Genomic DNA, 23,338 nt, shown 5'->3' with positions numbered 1-23,338 from the left:
CACTTTTCATTTGTAATTATTTTTGCATCATCTTCTGTATGCATAACAATAATTAATATCTGTAAGTTTGTTTTGTGTTGAAATTTGTCTGGAGTAAAATAGTACCTAACTTTTATTAATCTGATTAAAAAATGTAACCATTTGACATCTGTAATTTTCATACTTCCACAAGCTCAGATACAGCAGTACCACGGTTAAAGGTCTGCCCTGGTTAGAGTTTTTTTGGTTAACATCCAAGGTTTTTTTTTTTTTCAAAAATGTTGTAATCTTCTGTATGTATAACAATAATTAATATCTGTAAGTTTGTTTTGTGTTAAAATTTGTCTGGAACATATTCATTGGATTCACATTACTTTCTATTGGAAAACTTGGTTGTTTTGGTTTGAGTCGGACAAAGAAAGACCAGGTTAGAGTTTTTTTTGGTTAACATCCAAGGTTTTTTTTTTTGCAAAAAATTTGTAATCTTCTGTATGTATAACAATAATTAATATCTGTAAGTTTGTTTTGTGTTAAAATTTGTTTGGAACATATTCATTGGATTCACATTATTTTCTATAGGAAAACTTGGTTGTTTTGGTTTGAGTCGGACAAAGAAAGACCAGGTTAGAGTTTTTTTGGTTAACATCCAAGGTTTTTTTTTTGCAAAAATTTTCTAATCTTCTGTATGTATAACAATAATTAATATCTGTAAGTTTGTTTTGTGTTAAAATTTGTCTGGAACATATTCATTGGATTCACATTATTTTCTATTGGAAAACTTGGTTGTTTTGGTTTGAGTCGGACAAAGAAAGACCAGGTTAGAGTTTTTTTGGTTAACATCCAAGGGTTTTTTTTTTGCAAAAATTTTGTAATCTTCTGTATGTATAACAATAATTAATATCTGTAAGTTTGTTTTGTGTTAAAATTTGTCTGGAACATATTCATTGGATTCACATTATTTTCTATTGGAAAACTTGATTGTTTTGGTTTGAGTCGGACCTTCTTGAAGAGATTAATGAACCACTGTTTCTGCAAAAATATTATAATATACTATATAATTATAATATACTGTAATATATAATAATACAATATTATGACCAAGTCAAACAAATCAACAACAACAACAAAAAAAACTGTACCAAGTGATCTGTCCTTTACTTTCACGTTGAAAAAGTGGACAAAAAACGAAAAAACAGGCTTTTCAAGTTGTTTTTACACTCTTTATAGAAAATACTTTGATATTTTATTAAAAAAGATTGTGTTCAGCCCGAAATATCTCTATTATCACTTAAGGCAAAACAGCAAAACAAACATCATAAACTCATCATTTCCAAAGGTGCTCAAAGATATTTTCAAGTTTTTTTTTTATATAGAATTAAATTGAGCAAATATTTCTTCCCACTTGTATCATAACAGATGCAAAAAAATGAATATAGCGATTTCATTTCATATTATTAAATATCATGAATATTTACATTCATTCACTTGCTTGGTCACCCAAAATATATCACAAGCCTGACACAATATTTTACATATTGCTAGCATATGAATGCAACTTCAAATACTGTATATTAACAAATATCCCAACATTTATTCCATTAAAATTAATATTAGTACTGCTTTTTTTTTTTTAAACAAAGTCTGTTATGATGCATTTTGCACCACATGGTAGGCAGAGACAGAAAAAAAAAACAAGGAAAAAAAAGACAAAAAAAAAAAATTCTGGAAGCAACACCGGCTGCCAGATGATTACATCATATCCCGATTTTCCGACAGAAGTATGGAATTGAGATGACTTAAGTTCTTCATGTTTTGCCACCTCGAAAGAATCTCACAAACTACATAACAATATGTTACATCTTGTCCTTTTCTTATCCTTTTCTTTTGGTTGTACTGGAAAAAAAAGGGAGGGGGCATAAGGGTGGGGGAACAAATGTTTAGATATACAGTATTTACACCTCAGTAGAAAGCTCAGAATAAAATAAAATAGTCCAAATAAAATAGCAATTGAACAAAGTTTCTTTTTAATTTCCACATATATTTTTTCTTTATTATCTCCGCATTAATTCAGTAATATTCTGTACCTACGAAAGCAGGGGTGTCCAATTAATGTTTCATTATTGAAAAAAAAAATGTTTAAATACACTGGTGGTCCTCAGGATACAAAGGAGTTTCGTTCCGAGATGCTGATATAAGGCAAGTTTTATTGTAAATTGGAACCATCACCAAAATAAACTTCTACGTCACTCACATTGTACACAGAACACATAAAGCAGGGGTCTCAAACTCGCGGCCCATGGGCCAAATGCGGCCCGCGAGACGCTAGTTCGAGGCCCCCACTTTGACAACAAAGTTTAATGTTGAAATGACAGCTTAAAGCTGTGTGCACACCGGACACAATTAATATGATTTTGCCCCGCCCATACTGTTACCCTACCCTGTTACCCCGCCCTGTTTTGCTTTGGATTAGCAATGAAGCTAAAGGCTTATGATGCTGGGTACAAATACATGCATCTCATCAAACATGGTGTTAAAGTTACGACGCTGCTCCCAGATGGAACTGAGTACGATGCTAACTTGCTAATTGGGTCAAATTATTAAGTTTCATTAATGTTCATGTTAAGGTTAAATAACTGTTAATAATGTACATTTGAATCTGAAAAAAATAATTTCTCTACCAACTGTATGTGGTTTCTTACGTTTTTCTTATTTGCTGTTTTATTATTATTTTACTTATTTATTACTGATGATTGATTTATTGTCTTTATTCTTATTTTTTTATTTATTTTTTAATCTTATTTTGTGTATAGAAAAATAAAAATTAAGATAATTGAGAACAGTGGAATGTTTTATCAGATATTTTGGTGTGGAAAACCGCAACCAAAGTACTGAAAAAGTGTAGGGTATAGCAGAAGCAAAAGCATTGAATATATATTTTTTTATAGATTTTTTTTTCCAGTTTTTAATAAATGCGTTTTGTTTTTTGTTTTTTTTTTAAACCTGATGCGGCCCGGCTTCACCCCAAAGTTTGAGACCCCTAGTATAGTAGCAGTATAGATTAAAATGTGAAAAAACAAATTAGAATGTTGTAATAATACCACTACTAATAAAAAAAATTACTATATGTGAAATATAGTGGAACCTTGGTTAGTGTTGTTAATCTGCTCCACTCTAACCAAAACGTACTTTAACCCAGTCAATTCTTCCCATAAGAAATAGTATAAATTTCCCGGATAGTTTTATCTCGGCTTCAGTAGGAACATTGTGGTTTTCGGCCAGTTGGGATTATGTCCCACAGCTAGCCTGGGAGTCCTCCTGGTGGAAGTCCTGGTGGATTTCCCGACTGAGACCGGTGCCCCCGAGACCCAAACCGAAGAAAATGGTTGGATGGATAAGAAAGGATCAATGACTTACTTTTATGCCTGTGGTTGTCTTGCAGGATTTTCTACCTTCTTAAAATATTTTCCCATATTCTCCCTCTCAGATCTTCTTGTGAGAGTGTACAGAATCCATAACTCATATATATACACTTCAATGAGTATACATACATACATACATATATATATATATATATATATATATATATATATATATATATATACAATGTTATTCTTCCTCAGTGTGTTGCTGCAACTATTTCTCCAGTGAATGTTATGTTTTAAAATGTTTGAAATAAATTTATGGCAGAGTGTTGGTCATAGTAATGTGTGATCAATACTGAATTATCGATACTGATGAATTTTTATGCTCTAAAATCGATTTGCAAATCAAAATATGGACACACAAAAGTCATAAATTAAAATGTTGTAAACCAAAACGCCGCTAACCAAAATGCAATAAATATTGCTGATACCAGCCTGAATTTGACTCAGTATTGGATCGGACATGAAACTGGTGGTATCACACATCACTCGGTCGTAAATTCAAAAGTCATAAATCGGAATGTTGTAAACCAAAACGCCTCTAACCAAAATGCCATACATAGAAACATCATACACTGTATATTTGTATATATTTGTGTCTGTATCGATATTGTCTGTATCGATATTGCTGATACCAGCTTGAATTTGATTCAGCATTGGATCGGACAGGAAACCGGAAACAGGAAAATGTTGTAAACCGAAACGCTGCTAACCAAAATACCATACATAGAAACATCATACACTGTATACTTGTATATATTTGTGTCTGTATCGATATTGCTGATACCAGCCTGAATTTGACTCAGTATTGGATCGGACAGGAAACTGGTGGTATCACACATCACTCAGTCGTGAACATAAAAGTCATAAATCGGAATGTTGTAAACCGAAACGCCGCTAACCAAAATGCCATACATAGAAACATCATATACTGTATATTTGTGTGTATTTGTGTCTGTATCGATATTGTCTATAGCGATATTGCTGATACCAGCCTGAATTTGATTCAGTATTGGATCGAACAGGAAACCGATGGTATCACACATCACTCGGTCGTAAACACAAAAGTCATAAATCGGAATCTTGTAAACCGAAACGGCGCTAACCAAAATGCCATACATAGAAACATCATAAACTGTATATTTGTATATATTTGTGTCTGTATCGATATTGCTGCTACCAGCCTGAATTTGATTCAGTATTGGATCGGACAGGAAACCGGAAACAGAAAAATGTTGTAAACCAAAACGCCGCTAACCAAAATGCCATACATAGAAACATCATACACTGTATATTTGTATATATTTGTGTCTGTATCGATATTATCTGTATCGATATTGCTGATACCTGCCTGAATTTGATTCAGTATTGGATCGGACAGGAAACCGGTGGTATCACACATCACTCGGTCGTAAACACAAAAGTCATAAATCGGAAGGTTGTAAACCAAAACGCCGCAAACCAAAATGCCATACATAGAAACATCATACACTGTATATATTTGTGTCTGTATCGATATTGCTGATACCAGCCTGAATGTGATTTAGTATTGGATCGGACAGGAAACCAGTGGTATCACACATCACTCGGTCGTAAACAGAAAAGTCATAAATCGGAATGTTGTAAACCAAAACGCAGCAAATGCCATACATAGAAACATCATACACTGTATATATTTGTGTCTGTATCGATATTATCTGTATCGATATTGCTGATACCAGCCTGAATTTGACTCAGTATTGGATCGGACAGGAAACCGGAAACAGGAAAATGTTGTAAACCAAAACGCCGCTAACCAAAATGCCATACATAGAAACATCCTAAACTGAGGACCACCAGTATTTAAGTTCTTAGCAAAGTGGATTATTCTGATAATTTTTCACAAAATGAAAAACATGAAACTGCGCCCCACATGCTTTGATTTTTTTTTTAGTATGCGGCCCCATTTCGAATGAATCATGTCCTTGTTGTTTCGTATAAGATCCATAGCGACAGTCAGTTACTGCTTGGGTTTTTCTTTTGGTAAAACTCTGAAAAAGTCCATGAAGCTTAGCTCCACGTAGTTTTTACTCTAGAACATTCACAATTGATATTTTCTATGATAAAAAGACATCAATTGATACCATATATACTTCAAGAAGGCAGCGTAGCAAAATAATATCTGTTTGAACTTTGGAGTCTGTGCTTCATTACTTCCGTTTGCCTTTACCCAAAATCAGTTCTTGCTTCAAGGTTGGAATCCGGTCCAATCCCAACGGAGCTATACCCGTGTCGTGGAGTGTCCGTGCGGAAGGCTGGTACTGTTCTGGCTGCCTCCAAAAGTATTGAAGTTGTGCAGAGGCTGCATGCCAGCCAACGAGTTGGGGATCATGGTGATGGTGCTGGGTGTCATGAGCGGTACGTCGTCCGGAGAGCGTCGTAGCGTGAGCGTGTAGTCGGGCGGGCAAGCCAGGTGAAGCGTATCGTGCGCTTGCACCGACTCGCACTCGCGGTGGTGCTCGTGCTCCAGCTGCTTCATCTGCAGTGACATCAGCTCCTCGCTCTGCAGGTGGGCCATGTCGTTGGCGACAGAGGGCGCGTTGGCCGGCGTTGAGTTGCGTTGCGGGGTGGGAACGTGGCGGCTTGAGTCAGCCCGTCGCTTGTCTTTCTTGTAGTACAATGCGGCAAAGGCTAGGATGTTCAAGAACAGAAGGGAGGCTCCCACAGCGATGGTGACGCTTAACTCAGTGGAGTAGTCCCGCTTGGTCTCGATCACTACTGTGGACTCCTCAGCGAAGTCGCCGCTTTTACGCCGATCCGTCGTATGCTTGGTGTTGGTGGACGGCAAACCCGGATGGCGCGTAGTGGACGGCCAGTTGTTTTTGTTCGGGAATCGCTTGGTGTAAGGGTACGGCGTTGTGTCTTGCGGCGGTATTTTCGTGGTGGTTGAAACGTACTGGAAAAATTCATTGATGTTGTGGAGATGCGGCACCAGTTCCAGCCAAAAGGCAACCTTGGTCGCTCGGTAGTGGTCTCGGACTCGGGGTTTGAGACCAATATGAAGGTAGAGCTGGTCTTTGGGGTTGTACTTTGTCCAGGCGACCTCCTCGAACCTGTTGGGTTTTGTGTGAATGAACTTCGTATCCTGTGGAACTGGCTGATTTGGGTCCCTGAAAAATAAATAGCAAGGACAAAACATCAGATACTGGGATTGCAGTTCCAGGGTTCCTCGAGAAGCTCCTTACATTTGACTTTGTGGTAAATTCTGTAAATGCTAATTGGACTTGTAGCACTTTTCTACTTTTAAGATACTCAAACAAGCGCTGCAACATTAGGACTAACTGGGGTTCAGGTTCAGTATCTCGTCCAAGGTCACTTTGACAGAATGGAGGTCCAGCAACCTTTAGGTTGAGTGACGGCCACTCTACCATGTGAGCCATCCGTAAACAAATACAATACACTAAATATGAATGGAAAGCAATGGCAGGGCTACCGTACCGATCCTTAAGCGCATCACTACGTTCGCACCGATTAGTATGGCAAAACGCAGTGTGTACTGATGGATGCCCTCATTGGTCGCCATTTTGGTTATAAAGCGGGAAAGGAAAGGGACTTGAAATAATGGCTTAAGAGGTGAACAGGAAAGGAAGGAGCTGCTATATACAGTGAAACTAGAAAAAGGCAGAAAATTATGTTTTGCTTTCATACACTATCTTGGTTATCGTATTATCGTTACCCCAAACAAAGCATCATCGCATTGGTGACTCATTCATTCATTCATTCATTCAATTTCTACAGCAGGAGCCTATCCCAGCTGGTCGCATTGGTGACTTTTTTAGACTTGGGACACTATAGGCAGATTCCAATCAGACAATAATTTCATCTAATCATTTTTTTGTGGTGGTTGTTGCACACACAGAACAATAAACAACTCTATTTCTGTCTCCTTTCTTCCCCGTAATAATCTTCGCTGGTGAGGTGTTCAAGTACACGACATTTCTGTGTGTATTGTTCCTGTTTTATTGTTTCTTTAAAAGGGGGCCTATTATGCTCATTTTTTTAGCCTTTGTATTGAGTTGTGGACTCCTGTAGAGGAGCTACACACAATAACGTGCACAGAAAACTATCTGGATCAGGGGTGGGCAAACTTTTTGACTGGCGGGCCAGTTGAAAATCAAAAAATTGACGGGGGGCAGGGGGCAGACTCTATATTTTACACGTAACAGTCACCTGGAATTATTGTATCTGTGAAAATGTCATGCAATCTGCTATATGTGCACTTTGGGATCATTTATTTGATGTAAAGTGCGTTATAAATTTATAATAATAATAATAAATATATTATTTATTATTTATTATTATTATTATTGTTTATTATTATTATTATTATTATTATTATTATTATTATTATTATTATTATTATTATTATTATTATTATTATTATTATTATTATTATTATTATTATTATTATTATTATTATTATTATTATGTGCTTGTGCCCCTTTCAAGAGCACATCAAATAACGAAATTGATAAAACAGCCAAACCACAAAAATGTTGGCTCAAGCCATGATGCCAGGTTGTATGTTGAGTTTAACTGAAATACTTTGGAAAGAACGGGCGGGCCGTATTCAAAGACTTGGCGGGCCGGATGTGGCCCCCGGGCCATAGTTTGCCCACCCCTGATCTAGATCTTCCAGAATCTGCATCTATTCCAGTTGTATTACTTTGGATTATTTTGGATTTAAATTATTCCACCCATTGCCAATATGTATCATGTGTACAGCCACGCCCATATAAGGAAGCCCGCTCCTCTGTGACATCACAAAGGAACAGTTTTGCAACACCCTCTAAAAACCGAGTGTTTTCAGCCATCCCAAACTTCTTTCAGGGCGCACTTCTAAATTTGCAAAGCTCATTATCTGAAACTTTGGCATCGCTTAACAACATAATACAACATTCTAACTACATTTATAGGTCAGAAAAATGGAAAAAGCACAATAGGTCCCCTTTAATCCAAGAGAAAGTGTCGGGTTTCACAAAGCAAGGTCTCTGCATGAGAACTATACACACAGCGCTGCTAGCATGTGGTGGGGTTCCACACAACGCCTGTCTTCCCAGCGCTAACATATGCTGGGACAATATGGCGCTTCTCTTCAGCTGAATTAGCAAATATAACAGAATGCTAAAGGCCTTCCCTTGCCTGCTCATTGAAGTGTGTGCTTTACTTACATATGGTCCCTTTAAGCTTTCAATCAAGAGTATAAAAACAGGAAATGGCTAACCGTAGGTATACGCTAACATGTTACATCTGTTCTCTTGATGAGAAAATATGTTGTGTAATGTTTTCATTTAACTTGTCAGGTTGTTTAACATATCATTCATTCATTTTCTACCGCTTATCCTCACGAGGGTCGCAGAGGGTCATGGGGGGGTACTGTCTTCAGGCGGGAGGCGGGGTACACACTAAACTGGTGGCCAGCCAATCACAGGGCACATATAGACAAACAACCATTCACACTCACATTCATACCTATGGACAATTTGGAGTCGCTAATTAACCTAGCATGTTTTTGGAATGTGGGAGGAAACCGGAGTACCCGGAGAAAACCCACTCGCCACCGTGCAGCCTCAATAGTGTTGTTTGTTAACCAAAAAACGTGTTAACCAGGGCGGATGTTAACCAAGGTTAGCATTTTTTTTGGTTAACTTTGAAAATTTAGGCCAGAATTTTGTGTACACTTAAGTCTATGTCTTGTTGGGAGGAAACCGGAGTACCCGGAGAAAACCCACGCATGCACGGGGAGAACATGTAAACTCCACACAGAGATGGCTGAGAGTGGAATTGAACTCGGGTTTCCTAGCTGTGTGGCCTGCGCGCTAATCACTCTCCGCCGTGCAGCAATAGTGTTGGTTGTTAACCAAAAAACATTTTAACCGAGGCGGATGTTAACCAAGGTTAGCATGTTTTTTTTGGTTAACTTTGAAAATTTAGGCCAGAATTTTGTGTGCACTTAAGCCTATGTCTTGGGGAGACCATGCACTCCACACAGAGATGGCCGAGGGTGGAATTGAACTCGGGTTTCCTAGCTGTCTGGCCTGCGCGCTAATCACTCTCCGCCATGCAGCCTCAATAGTGTTGGTTATTAACCAAAAAACGTGTTAACCGGGGCGGATGTTAACCAAGGTTAGCATGTTTTTTTTGGTTAACTTTGAAAATTTAGGACAGAATTTTGTGTGCGCTTAAGCCTATGTCTTGTTAGGAGGAAACCGCAGTACCCGGAGAAAACCCACGCATGCACGGGGAGAACATGCAAACTCCACACAGAGACGGCCGAGGGTGGAATTGAACTCGGGTTTCCTAGCTGCGTGGCCTGCGCGCTAATCACTCTCCGCCGTGCAGCTTCAATAGTGTTATTGTTAACCAAAAAACGTGTTAACTGGGGCGGATGTTAACCAAGGATAGCATTTTTTTTTGGTTAACTTTGAAAATTTAGGCCAGAATTTTGTGTACACTTAAGTCTATGTCTTGTTGGGAGGAAACCGGAGTACACGGAGAAAACCCACGCATGCACGGGGAGAACATGCAAACTCCACACAGAGATGGCCGAGGGTGGAATTGAACTCGGGTTTCCTAGCTGTGTGGTCTGTGCGCTAATCACTCTCCGCCGTGCAGCAATAGTGTTGGTTGTTAACCAAAAAACGTGTTAACTGGGGCGGATGTTAACCAAAGTTAGCATGTTTTTTTTGGTTAACTTTGAAAATTTAGGGCAGAATTTTGTGTGCACTTAAGCCTATGTCTTGTTGGGAGGAAACCGCAGTACCCGGAGAAAACCCACGCATGCACGGGGAGAACATGCAAACTCCACACAGAGATGGCCGAGGGTGGAATTGAACTCGGGTTTCCTAGCTGTGTGGCCTGTGCGCTAATCACTCTCCGCCATGCAGCCTCAATAGTGTTGTTTGTTAACCAAAAAACGTGTTAACCAGGGCGGATGTTAACCAAGGTTAGCATTTTTTTTGGTTAACTTTGAAAATTTAGGCCAGAATTTTGTGTACACTTAAGCCTATGTCTTGTTAGGAGGAAACCGCAGTACCCGGAGAAAACCCAGGCATGAACGGGGAGAACATGCAAACTCCACAAAGAGACGGCCTAGGGTGGAATTGAACTCGGTTTTCCTAGCTGTCTGGCCTGCGCGCTAATCACTCTCCGCCATGCAGCCTCAATAGTGTTGTTTGTTAACCAAAAAACGTGTTAACCGGGGCGGATGCTAACCAAGATTAGCATGTTTTTTTTGGTTAACTTTGAAAATTTAGGGCAGAATTTTATGTGCACTTAAGCCTATGTCTTATGAACTAGCTCTTAGCTGTGAGGTCTGCGTGCTAACCACTTGACCAATGTGCAACCCTGTTTAACATAGCAGCACATTCTAAAAAAATACAAGAAAACAGTTAAAAACTAAAAAAGGCAGTAATTGTATGTGGGTAAATACAAATTATTAGGATAATAAAGTCATAATATTACAAAAAAAATAGCATAAATTGAAAAAATTTGGCTCTTGCAACCTTTCAGTATGTGGCTCTTGGTGAGAAAAGTTGGGACAAGCTTCAGATTAAGCTTCAGATTAAGCTTCAGATTAAGCTTCAGATTAAGCTTCAGATTAATCGCCTAATCAAATAGTCATTACTTGCAGCCCTACATGATGTCATATATTTCTACCTTCTATGTACCTATCATATCACTTATGGATGACGCCATGTTGGTATGGCCTCATTGTCAAGTGATTTACTCCTGATCATAATTTTAAGAGCAGTTGAAAAAATGCTAGAATTTGCGTTGTTGGGGAATCGAAGTAGAACTCCAGTAGAGTAAAACAAAAATGTGTGCTGGTCATTGGAGTGGTCTTGGCACTGGTAACAAACTTCATTTGTGCTGAGGATGGTCCCATGTCTTGATAGACATCCAATCGATATTGGATCCTCCAGCTCAGGACCAGTGACATTTTTTTCAGTCTACTCCAATTTTCTTCCGTAAAACTCCGTAGAACTCTGAAATCCTTCATTTCCTTTGCCATCAAGAGCGTATATGGGTCCTCTACCCAATCGTTAGCTAAAAGTTACGTTATTAGCCACTGCCTATAAAAACCCTATGCGAAGAATCGATGCTGTGCCATGTCTTTGCTGCCTGCTTGATCTGACCATGAGCTCATAAAAGTTATAAAACGATATAAGTCAAACTGAACAAAGAATAGTCAATAAAATGATGAAGAAGAATAATATAGATAATTACCCTGTTTTGGCAAAATTAGTCCAGTAGGTCATGACAACAGCGCTCAGCATCACATCGTTCTTGGAGAAATTACAGTTGAAGAGCTCCGTCGGGCCAATCATCGGAATCCCAAAAACATAAGGGACTTCGTCACCGTGAGCAGAGTCGGACCAGCTGGGCTTCATGTCGCTTTGGCAGTGATGGTAAAAAGCATAAAAGTAAGTCGGGGAGCCATATTGGGCGTGGAGATCAGCTGTAGCCACCGCTGGCGCCACCCACTGGTGGTCCGTGAACAGCGCCACAAGGGTTTTGCGTCGTGTCTCTGGATTCTCCTTGTCTGCCCAGTCGGTGTACATGAACTTGATTGTCTCACGTAGAGTGTCCTTGCCCTCGGGGTAGCCGTATAAGTGGTCCACAAAGTCGGACACGGCAAAGTCGAAATCATTAGCCGAGACGCCGTCCTCGCTGTCCACGATCCCATCCACGAACTTAAATCCCTCGCCTTGATTGACGCCTAGCATAATGTCGTAGTTGAGGAACTCGCCTTGCTCCATGAGGATCTGGGGGTCATCAGGGATCACGTCGCCGTCAATCACAGGACCGAAAGCAATGTGGTACTTCGCCGGCGTCACATATTGCTCAATCAGCTCCTTGTAGTTCTTGTTCTGCAGGCACTGCACCAAGTCAATGGAGTCCAGAACGTTGCAGCCCACCTTCTCTGCCAGGGCTCGAGTGTACTTAGCCGGTTGGTAGTTGACTGCCCAGCTGGAGAGTGCTGTGCCGCTCTGAATGATGGCTTTCTGGAACATATCTGAAATATAGAAATGGCACGTTTAAACACTTAGCAGTCCTGAAGGTCACTTCAAGTTGGATTTGAGCGACTAGGGTAATTTGAGGGTAATGACTGAAGGGTGAAGACTTATGGTCTGTGGTGTTTGGGATTTAGAAGAGATTCTCCATATTGGTTGGAAATTGTTCAGCACTTCATTACCGATACCGATATCAACCAACACTAGGGTCACCGTGTTTTGATAACCAAAAACCAGGACGCTCGGCCCGATAATGAGCTACTCAAAGGATACCCAAAGTTTACTCAGAGATGCTTTTGAATTTCTACACATTTTAATTATGCTCCATCTGTAGAGAACATTGTTATATTACATAAATAGTGGTCTCAAACACGCGGCCCACGGGCCAAATGTGGCACACAGGACACTAGTTCGAGGCCCCCGCCTTGATATGAAAGTTTAATGTTAGTGCGGCCCGCACAAGTTTGATATGGACGCTGTATGGTATCATGTACCCAGAAAAAATTATTACGTTTGATTAATGTTCATGTTAAAGGTTAAATAACTGTTAATAGTTATCCTCCCTGTCCGTGTGGAAGTGGTAAGTTTTTGGCTATTTAAGTTGAAAGGAAATAACTTGAAGGCTACCGTTTAGGTCGCTAGCTCTCTAGTTTGCGAGTTAGCATGTGTCTCAAGACCCCGCAGTTGTACAATATGTTGTAAATAAAAAGAGTATAAATGTGACTATAGTCGTGTTTTGTCAACTTGCTGATATAGTTCATCTTCAAACAGCTAAAATAACGCATAAGGCTAAAAATAACCAATTAGCTAAAAATGTCATCCAATACTTCTCTACAAGAGAGGAGAAATATGATCTCAGGGAAGAAGTACATTTGAAACACTTATATGCTAGGACTACGTTAGCATTAGCATAGCATTTCAGTATGTGGAATCAAACTATGGAATGGATTGAGTAAGGAAGTCAAACAATGCACAACGATGAGCCAATTCAAGAAACAATACAAGCAGTTGATGTTTGCTAAATACAAGGATGAAGAGTCTTGAACCAGTCATGATGTGCTATATATATCACTATATTGACACTTACTATGGTACACATTATGGCATTGGATGCTCATATCACCTCGTACTTCGGTAAAAAATCACAATTTCAACAACCCCCCCCCCCCCCCCCCCAAACAAACTGTATTATGGAAAGCAGGAAGTGAACAAATAACAGTTACAGGGCTGTTTCTTTTTAGCCAATACTTCAGCTTCACCACTCAGGTTTACTAGCTCGTTTATTTATTGTTTATTACAGATCCCCATTAGTCCTAGAGTGAAGAGTGAAAACTATTCTTCCTGTGGTCCAAGAAAATTACATTTCAAACTTCAAACACAATACAATAAATAAAACAGTCATTACAATTAAATATAACTAAATGTAAACATAAATGATCTGAGATGTAATGGAATACAATCCTTAAAATGACTGAAGCCAACCAGAACCAGAACAACAAAAAATATTCCAATGTATTAAATAAAAAAAATGAAATAATGAAATAATTAAAATTTAAATAATAATTAAATTTAAATAATTAAATAAAATTTATTAATACAATTATTAAATAAAATATTTAATACAAAATAAAAAATTAGTCACTAATTCAAAGCTACTCGCAGTAATTTAAGTCAGGCGTATTGGTTACGATGTTTGTGAAAATAATGTGACTTGTGTTATCATTGTGGCTATCTTGTGTTAAATTTCGCTTCCTAAATCAAAACAAAAATGATCTGAGATGTAATGGAATACAACCCTTAAAATGATTGAAGCCAACCAGAAACAGAACAACAAAAATTATTCAAATTTATTAATTAAAAAAAAATTAAATAATTAAATAATTAAAATTTAAATTATAATTAAATTTAAATAATTAAATACAATTTATTAATACAATTTATTAAATAAATTTATTAAATAAAAAATAAAAAAATAATAAATTTGTCACTATTTCAAAGCTACTAGCAGTAATTTAAGTCAGGCGTATTGGTTACGATGTTTGTGACTTGTGTTATCATTGTGGCTATCTTGTGTTAAATTTTCGCTTCTATCATAGAGTCTATCGCTCTTTGGTTGACCGGTTTGAAACCCCACAAGGACAGAAATTCACTGTCATTGTTATTATTTTTAATATTGGCTTTCATGGAGTCTGTTGGAAAAAATACTGTCCGGAATGCCCTGTCCGACATGGCAAAATACCGTCTATAACCAAAGCTTCTCAGGTTTCTCAACATGTATTATTCTGCTTAAAATAATATCTTAATATATTCATTGGTTGAAGTGCTTGACAAGTTTTACAGTTAATGTTAAAAAAAAAAAACGCCAAAATTTGTGTTTGTGTAAATTCTTCGGTTAATATGCGTATAATACGGTGCGCATCTTCTCGTTTTATTAATACACTGTGCTCTTAATGCATTTTTATCACAAACATCCTTCTTAGCATTCGTCCATTCGAGTATTCGTCCTGACAGGCTGAACCACGGGAGGTTATCTCAGAGACTAAATATGCTCTTACTGGGCCGGCGGTGTTTACAATCAAAAAGAAAAGACGAGAAAGAAAAATGTAAAGTGACTGTGATGACATTTGCAGGTACATTTTATGCTGTTCAACCTAATACGCCTGACAGGTTAATTAGGAAGTGAATTCGAAAATGGGTGTCAGCAGTGGCCTTTTTCTTGGTGGATGCGTTTCTGGTTCTTGTTTTTCTCTTTTTTTATTTTAATGGACGCACTTTACTTTTAACAGAATCATTAATTACCTAAAATACACGAACAGCACCTATTTTCTGCATTCAAACTCCTCCACGATATCCATTATCCGGGCATAGTTTGGTTGAGCTTTTCGCCAAACAATTATTCCGGTTACCATGGCGACACAAACACACCCACGCTGTCCCCTGTGGCGGGTTTTCAAAGGTTATGCTCCAAAAAATGGAGAATGACGATAAGACTCGTTGCGTTGGTTTGCTACCTGTGGGACACCGCCTTGACTTGACACGATGTCATGAATGAAGACATCGAAATTGGCGTCCAATCAGGCTTCATTGGTTCATGCTCAAAGGCTAGGTGGGACGAACAGACCAGAACAGATACGACAGTTCTAGTCTAAGAACTGATCTGAGAGCAAGATCCAGTGTATTTATCCTCTAAAGGAAAAGGCATGTCCTGACAGGAATGGTTTCACTGTCGTGTCAAAGGACGATCATTAATGCTGGGAGTCCACTGGGCCGGCGCCAGTTGGTGCCAGTTCACGCCAAAGATTATGTGATTGGCTACGAGCCACTACGCGCCAATCCATGAGACTCCATGACTCCAGACTCTATGAGAGCCAATCTTTGGCATGAACTGGCATGAACTGGCACCAACTGGTGCCGGCCCAGTGGACTCTTTGGCGCAACTTGGCACGCCATTACATTCCAGTGGATTCCAATAGGCGGATTGTTTGTGACATTTGGTTCCACTTGGTGGACACCCACAATTTTAAACATTTTGTAATTTTCTTGCCGCCAAACTCAATTTTTGCTGCCGTTACGGGCACAAATTGCAAATTGCATTGGTGCGAAGTGGCGAGAAGTGGCGCGAAGTGGCGCGAAGGGGCGCGAAGTGACGCAAAGTGGCGCGAAGTGGCACGAAGTGGCGCAAAGTGGCGCAAAGTGGCGCAAACTGCCGCCGGCCCACTGGACTCCCAGCATCGTTGCCATTACATTCCAGTGGATTCCAATAGGCGGATTGTTTGTGACATTTGGTTCCACTTGGTGGACACCCAAAATGTTAAACATTTAAACGCCAAACTCAATTTTTGCCGCCGTTACGGGTGACCACAGCAAATTGCATTGGCGCGAAGTGGCGCGAAGTGGCGCGAAGTGGCGCGAAGTGGCGCGAAGTGGCGCGAAGTGGCGCGAAGTGGCGCGAAGTGGCGCAAAGTGGCACAAACTGGCGGCAGCTCAGTGAACGCCCAGTTAGCATCATTTGGTCGCGCTGATTGTTTGATGCAAGCTGCATCAAAATTTTAACATTTAGAAATTTTCTTGCCGCCAAACTCTTTGCCGCCATTACTGGCGACCACGAGCCAGTTGGGAGGCAGTTTGAGCCACTGCACACCATTACGCACTTTATTGGCGACACAAGGCGCCACAGCAAATTGCATTGGCCCCAACTGGCACCGGCCCAGTGGACCCCTAGCATTATATACATTAGAATTGGACCTCTGCCCAAGCACGGACCCGTCGGTCATATCTGTCTTTGTTATATGTATTATGTATTATTGTTGGCCAATGTATGCAATTCAACACTTCCTTGTTCATGAACACAACACATAGCTCTTTCTGTGTTGTTTGTGGCCTTTTGTTATTAAGTAGTCTACCAGAATACTACATTATTCCATATCTTAAAATACTGGACCAGGTCTAGGTCACTATGGCACAATTTAATGGGGCGTCAGTATTTCTTGTGTTGTAATATTTCTACCCACGTAGGCAAGTAACAATGATGACTCAACCAGGCCAACTTGAAAAGTAGGTTCTGGGCCCAAATTAGACATTTCCCAGCAGGCCTTGCATCCAAGAAGCATCCCAGCTTTTGCTGCCGCCACAGTTAATGAACATGTTGGATGCCAACAGGGTTGGATTTCCCTGAGGAAATTCACATTTTATCAAAGCCATTCATTTGGAATCCATCAAAACAAGACAGGAATGATGAAAAGATTTGGGATGCATGGGAAGTTTGGGACAAAAAATAGATTAGTGCAACTTTAGCGTAAGACTGGGGAGAGCATAAATGACATTTCCTGCCTCTGACTTGACAAAAATGGATAAAGCATGACTTAAAATAAATGCGTATAATGTGGTGTATAAAATAAAATAAAATAAAATAAAATAAAATAAAATAAAATAAAATAAAATAAAATAAAATAAAATAAAATAAAATAAAATAAAATAAAATCATAAATGACATTTCCTGCCTCTGACTTGACAAAAATGGATGAAGCGTGACTTAATAAAATAAAATAAAATAAAATAAAATAAAATAAAATAAAATAAAATAAAATAAAATAAAATAAAATAAAATAAAATAAAATAAAATAAAATAAAATAAAATAAAATAAAATAAAATAAAATAAAAGCATAAATGACATTTCCTGCCTCTGACTTGACAAAAATGGATGAAGCGTGACTTATAAATAAAATAAAATAAAATAAAATAAAATAAAATAAAATAAAATAAAATAAAATAAAATAAAATAAAATAAAATAAAATAATCCCTCTGAAATATGATGGTGGCAGAACCATGTCGTTTATAAAAGGTGTGCATGTGATTCTTACTAAAATATACATATACAGTGGTCCCTCGCTACATCACGGTTTTTCAAAAATGAACACCTAAAAGATCCCTGTTTTGGGGTTGAATATGGCCTATTATTAGTCAAAACATTTACATATATAATATTTTTTTTATATTCATGCCACAAATTAAACATTTTCATTAATAAAAATGGTTCAAATGAACAAACACAGTAGTATTCTACTACACTGGCAATTCCAGTCGGTCTCAGGAATGTTACATTGATGAGACAACACCCACCAGGTAGTGAAACCACTGAATTCAAGACAGAACTTTATTAATTAGCAGCAATACGTCAGGACAGGGGCTGCACGGTGGACAAGTGGTTAGCACGCAGACCTCACACCTAGGAGACCCGAGTTCGGCCATCTCTGTGTGGAGTTTGCATGTGTGGGTTTTCCAAAAACATTCCAAAAACATGCTAGGTTAATTAGCGACTCCAAATTGTCCATAGGTATGAATGTGAGTGTGAATGGTTGTTTGTCTATATGTGCCCTGTGATTGGCTGGCCACCAGTCCAGGGTGTACCCCGCTTCTCGCCTGAAGACAGCTGGGATAGGCTCCAGCACCCCCTGCAACCCTTGTGAGGAAAAGCGGTAGAAAATGAATGAATGAATGAACGTCAGGAGAAGAGTCGTTCGATACCTCTGAGTCGATACACCCATCACAATACAATACTATATTGTTTTTATTCCATTTATTAATGCACCAATCATAATAATAATTGATTAGATTTATATAGTTCCTTTCCAGACACCCAAAGAGCCTTTATTTAATCACGCCACAGTCCCACACTGGTTGCCGGTACATCTACATGTGTAGTCACAGCTGCCCTGCGGTGCACTGATGGAAAGGCGGCTGCCAACTGGCGCCCATAGCGGTCTCACAGAGCTTTTAGTTGAAGAGGCATGACTCATTTCTGTGCGACATGGTCACATGACCGCGTATGTGGGGGTCAGAATTGTTGGCGGTTGGAAAATTCACATTCATCTCCCTGGATTCTAGCTTCCCAAAGTGAGGTACGGATACCCCGAGGGGTATGCAGATTGCCGTAGGGGGTGTACGTGAACAGCTTGACTACATTACCGCAGAAGACTGAGATTTACGTCATGTGCTTGAACGCTGCTTGAACGCCTCATGTTTTGCGTGAGGTGTGCGTGCTAACCACTCAATCACTGTGCAGTTATATGTTTTTATTTTATTTTATTTTATTTTATTTTATTTTATTTTATTTTATTTTATTTTATTTTATTTTATTTTATTTTATTTTATTTTATTTTATTTTATTTTATTTTATTTTATTTTATTTTATTTTATTTTATTTTATTTTATTTTTATTTTATTTTTATTTTATTGTTATTTTATTTGGAATTTTATTTCATATTAAATACTTTTTTACTTTATATATAAAAAAATAAATAAAAAGTAATAATAATAATAATAATAATAATAATAATAATAATAATAATAATAATAATAATAATAATAATAATAATAATAATAATAATAACTCACTCTGATGATACCTCATTTATAAATACCACCAAATGTGACTTATTTATGTTGTTTTTCCCCTTAATTACACATTTTTGGACTGATGAGATTTTCACTCCAGAGGGTGGAATTGAACCCCAGTCTCCTAGCTGTGAGGTCTGCGCGCTAACCACTCGACCACCGTGCAGCGGCAATATATTGTCATAATATATAATTTTTTAAATAATACAGATTAGGGCTGTCAATCGATTAAAATATTTGATCGCGATTAATCACATTTTTATGCACAGTTAACTCAGAATTAATCACATTTAATCATCCCTGATGTTGCCTCACAGCTCTTTGGTCTTGCAGATTGCCGTAGGGGGTGTACGTGAACAGCTTGACTACATTACCGCAGAAGACTGAGATTTACGTCATCTGCTTGAACGCCTCATGTGAACAGTTCATTGTTGTGTGTACGTTAAATGAAAGAATAATTTTAGCTTGGTGCATAGTTTCACTCCTTCTATTGAATTCCTTTCCTTATTGATTTTTTTTGGACTTTATGTGCCTTTGTTTTCACAATTATTTCTAATCATTACATTTAAGTGCAACATGAATCGCATTGTACTGATTATTTCCACGTTGCGGACAACAAAACAGCATAAATATCCCCGTTCACCACATCTTACTACAGCTTGTACCACTTAAATACTCAATACACAGTTTATATAGTATACAATATACAGTACAAATACACATAAATTCACCAAACCTGCCAGGAAATAACTCACCCTTCTAAAATCCTCTTTGTTTCAAGTTAGTGGTAATTACAATTTCAAAATAAGACTCAAAAGGGTCGCGGGGGTGCTGGAGCCTATCCCAGCCATCTTCAGGTGAGAGGCGGGGAACACCCTGGACTGGTCGCCAGCCAATCACAGGGCACATATAGACAAACAACCATTCACACTCACATTCATACCTATGGACAATTTGGAGTTGCTAATTAACCTAGCATGTTTTTGGAATGTGGGAGGAAACCGGAGTACCCGGAAAAATCCATGAAATGCACGGGGAGAACATGCAAACTCCACACCGAGATGGCCGGGGGTGGAATTGAACCCTTGTCTCCTAGCTCTGAGGTCTGCGTGCTAACCACTCAACCATCGTTATTTTATTTTATTTTATTAACTATTTTTTTTATTTTATATGGAATGTGGGAGGAAACCGCAGTACCCGGAGAAAACCCACGAAATGCACGGGGATAACATGCAAACTCCACACAGAGATGCACAGAGTGTGGAATCGAACTCCTAGCTGCGTTGCCTACACGCTAACCACTCGTTCGCCGTGCAGCCCAATGAGTTAAACAGGCAAGTTATTGTATCTATGTACTTAAATAAATGTGTGGTATTTCAGCTATATAATAATAATAATAATAATAATAATAATAATAATAATAATAATAATAATAATAATAATAATAATAATAATAATAATAATAATAATAATAATAATAATAATAATAATAATAATAATAATAATAATAATAATAATAATAATAATAATAATAATAATAATAATAATAATAATAACCCTATAATAATAAACTAACTCTATAATAATAATAATAATAATAACTCGTTCTGATGATACCTCATTTATAAATACCACCAAATGTGACTTATTTATGTTGTTTTTCCCCTTAATTACACATTTTTGGACTGATGAGATTTTCACTCCGGAGGGTGGAATTGAACCCCAGTCTCCTAGCTGTGAGGTCTGCGCGCTGACCACTCGACCACCGTGCAGCCCCAATATATTGTCATAATATATAACATTTTTAATAATACAGATTAGGGCTGTCAATTGATTAAAATATTTGATCATGATTAATCACATTTGCCCATAGTTAACTCAGAATTAATCACATTTAATCGTCCCTGACAGCTCTTTAGTCTTGCCCGTAGCGGTGGAGAGTTTTGACTGGTTTGTCTTTTATTCAGATAATCAGTTGACATGAGTTGGCGTTACTTTCTTAAAGGGACAGGACCCATTTTTGTGTTTTTAATTTACCACGAGTGGTCCGTGTGGGTAAGAGTTCTTGATCAAATAATTCAAATGCCTCGATCAAATCCAAATGAATTTCTAACCTTCATTTAATGCTTGTTTTAACGTGTCCTTGATGTTCCGTCTCTGTTGGACTGTTCATGTCTTCATAATGAGGTTAACTTACAAAACCAGCAGGGGATCCATGAATTATTTCCCACACACGACGGGTTTCATGATGAAAATGATCAATAATTCATGTTTGACATGAAGTGGAATTAAATGTGTTTGAGTCATATGGCTTCATTTCATCACTTCTCCAGCGATCGCTGCTCTGCGGATATTCTCCTGCCAAGTTGTTTGTCATAAATCACAAAAAGCGCTTCTTTCAGACCCCGTTTTGTGTTGTGCACACGGAACTTTTATGAATGAGAAGACAAGTTAGGATTGTTCATCAAGAACAACACAGATGAAACATGTAATGTCCATGAAATGTGTCTGTACCTTCAGAGTAATGCGAGAGGGTCAGCAGGCTGACACAGGACGCCCCAGCACCAGAGCCAAAAATGGTCACTCGCTTCGGGTCTCCTTTGAAGGCCTGGATGTTTTCCTTGATCCATCTGAGAGCCTGGATTTGATCCAGCAGGCCATAGTTGCCCTTGGCTGCCTGGTCTCCGGTGCTCAGAAACCCTGGGATGATGAAAACAGACAAGAGATGAACAAATATCATCTTAATCATTTCATTGAATACAGTTTGGATGAATTTGAACAGACAATATTTTTTCCATCTATCTATCGGTTTTCTTCCTCTCCATCTGGTACTTTTACAATCAATAACTGTTACATTTGTTCACTTCTTAAAATAAAATAAAATAAAATAAAATAAAATAAAATAAAATTTTGAACATGCATCAGATTACAATTGAATGCATCACATAATCAGTTCCCAGTTCCACATGTCCAAAAGGAGTAGGAAGAAGCAACGCTTATTAAATACTACCCCTCCATCTGGTACTTTTACAATCAGTAACTGTTACATTTGTTCACTTCCTGCTTTCCTAATATAATTATTATTATTTTTTAATATTTTTTTTTTAATTTTTTGTAATTTTTTTAAATTGTTTTATTTCATTTTAACATGCATCAGATTACAATTGAGTGCATCCCATAATCAGTTCCCAGTTCCACATGTCCAAAAGGAGTAGGAAGAAGCAAAGCTTATTAAATCCTACCCCTCCATCTGGTACTTTTACAATCAGTAACTGTTACATTTATTCACTTCCTGCTTTCTTAATGTAATTTTTTTTTTTGTTTTTAATTAATTTTTTATTAATTTTTGTTTTTTATTATTATTTATTATTTTTTAATTATTTTTTATTATTTTTTATTAATTTTTATTAATTTTATTAGTTTTATTAATTTTATTAATTTTGTTAATTTTTATTAATTTTTATTTTTAATATTTAAAATTTTAATGTATTTATTTGTTTATTTATTTTTAATAACAACAACTTATGAACAAGATTGTAAGATACAGATATCCCTATGTGCCCTGTGATTGGCTGGCCACCAGTCCAGGGTGTACCCCACATCTCGCCCCAAGACAGCTGGGATAGGCTCCAGCACCCCCTGCGACCCTCGTGAGGATAAGCAGTAGAAAATGAATGAATGAATGAAACTACAAAAGTAAACGTATTCAAAGACCACATTCCTGAAAATGATACCATGAAGCCACTAATTAAGCAGACAATCAATAATGTTTGTTAATGAGCCACTAAGCTACAAGTCTTTCCAATGACCACATTAGCCACGTCAAATCCACATAAGTTTCTTTTGAATCAGCCAACCAATTAAGTCTCTTTCTAAATGGACTGCTTGGGGGCAACTGGGGGCTTCTACTTGCCAGGCCTCGCGGCTTAGCCAGCTTGGCCAGGCAGCAACAGTACTTCCTGTGTGGTGACCAGAATTTAGACAA

The 23,338-nt window shown here is 38.0% G+C and overlaps 1 protein-coding gene across 3 annotated transcripts in view; it reads right to left on the bottom strand.

Annotated features, from left to right (window-relative positions):
• Nucleotides 1-1,172: 1,172 nt before the first annotated feature.
• nlgn4xa (neuroligin 4 X-linked a) overlaps nucleotides 1,173-23,338 on the bottom strand; it is a 112,493-nt gene continuing 90,327 nt past the window's right edge. For 2 of the 3 annotated variants that reach the window (XM_058050615.1, XM_058050613.1), the window contains 3 exons: nucleotides 21,868-22,053; nucleotides 11,670-12,459; nucleotides 1,173-6,550 (listed from right to left, as the gene is read on the bottom strand). In XM_058050615.1, coding sequence (XP_057906598.1) covers nucleotides 5,662-6,550; nucleotides 11,670-12,459; nucleotides 21,868-22,053 — 1,865 coding nt within the window. In that variant the 3' untranslated portion in view covers nucleotides 1,173-5,661. The remainder of the gene's footprint in view (nucleotides 6,551-11,669; nucleotides 12,460-21,867; nucleotides 22,054-23,338) is intronic. The other variant, XM_058050614.1, reaches the window with a different exon arrangement.

This window comes from Doryrhamphus excisus, chromosome 16 (assembly GCF_030265055.1).
Source record: "Doryrhamphus excisus isolate RoL2022-K1 chromosome 16, RoL_Dexc_1.0, whole genome shotgun sequence".
NCBI lineage: Eukaryota > Metazoa > Chordata > Actinopteri > Syngnathiformes > Syngnathidae > Doryrhamphus > Doryrhamphus excisus.
The sequence above is the reverse complement of the archived record's forward strand: the minus strand, read 5'-3'. Positions and strand labels throughout refer to the sequence as shown.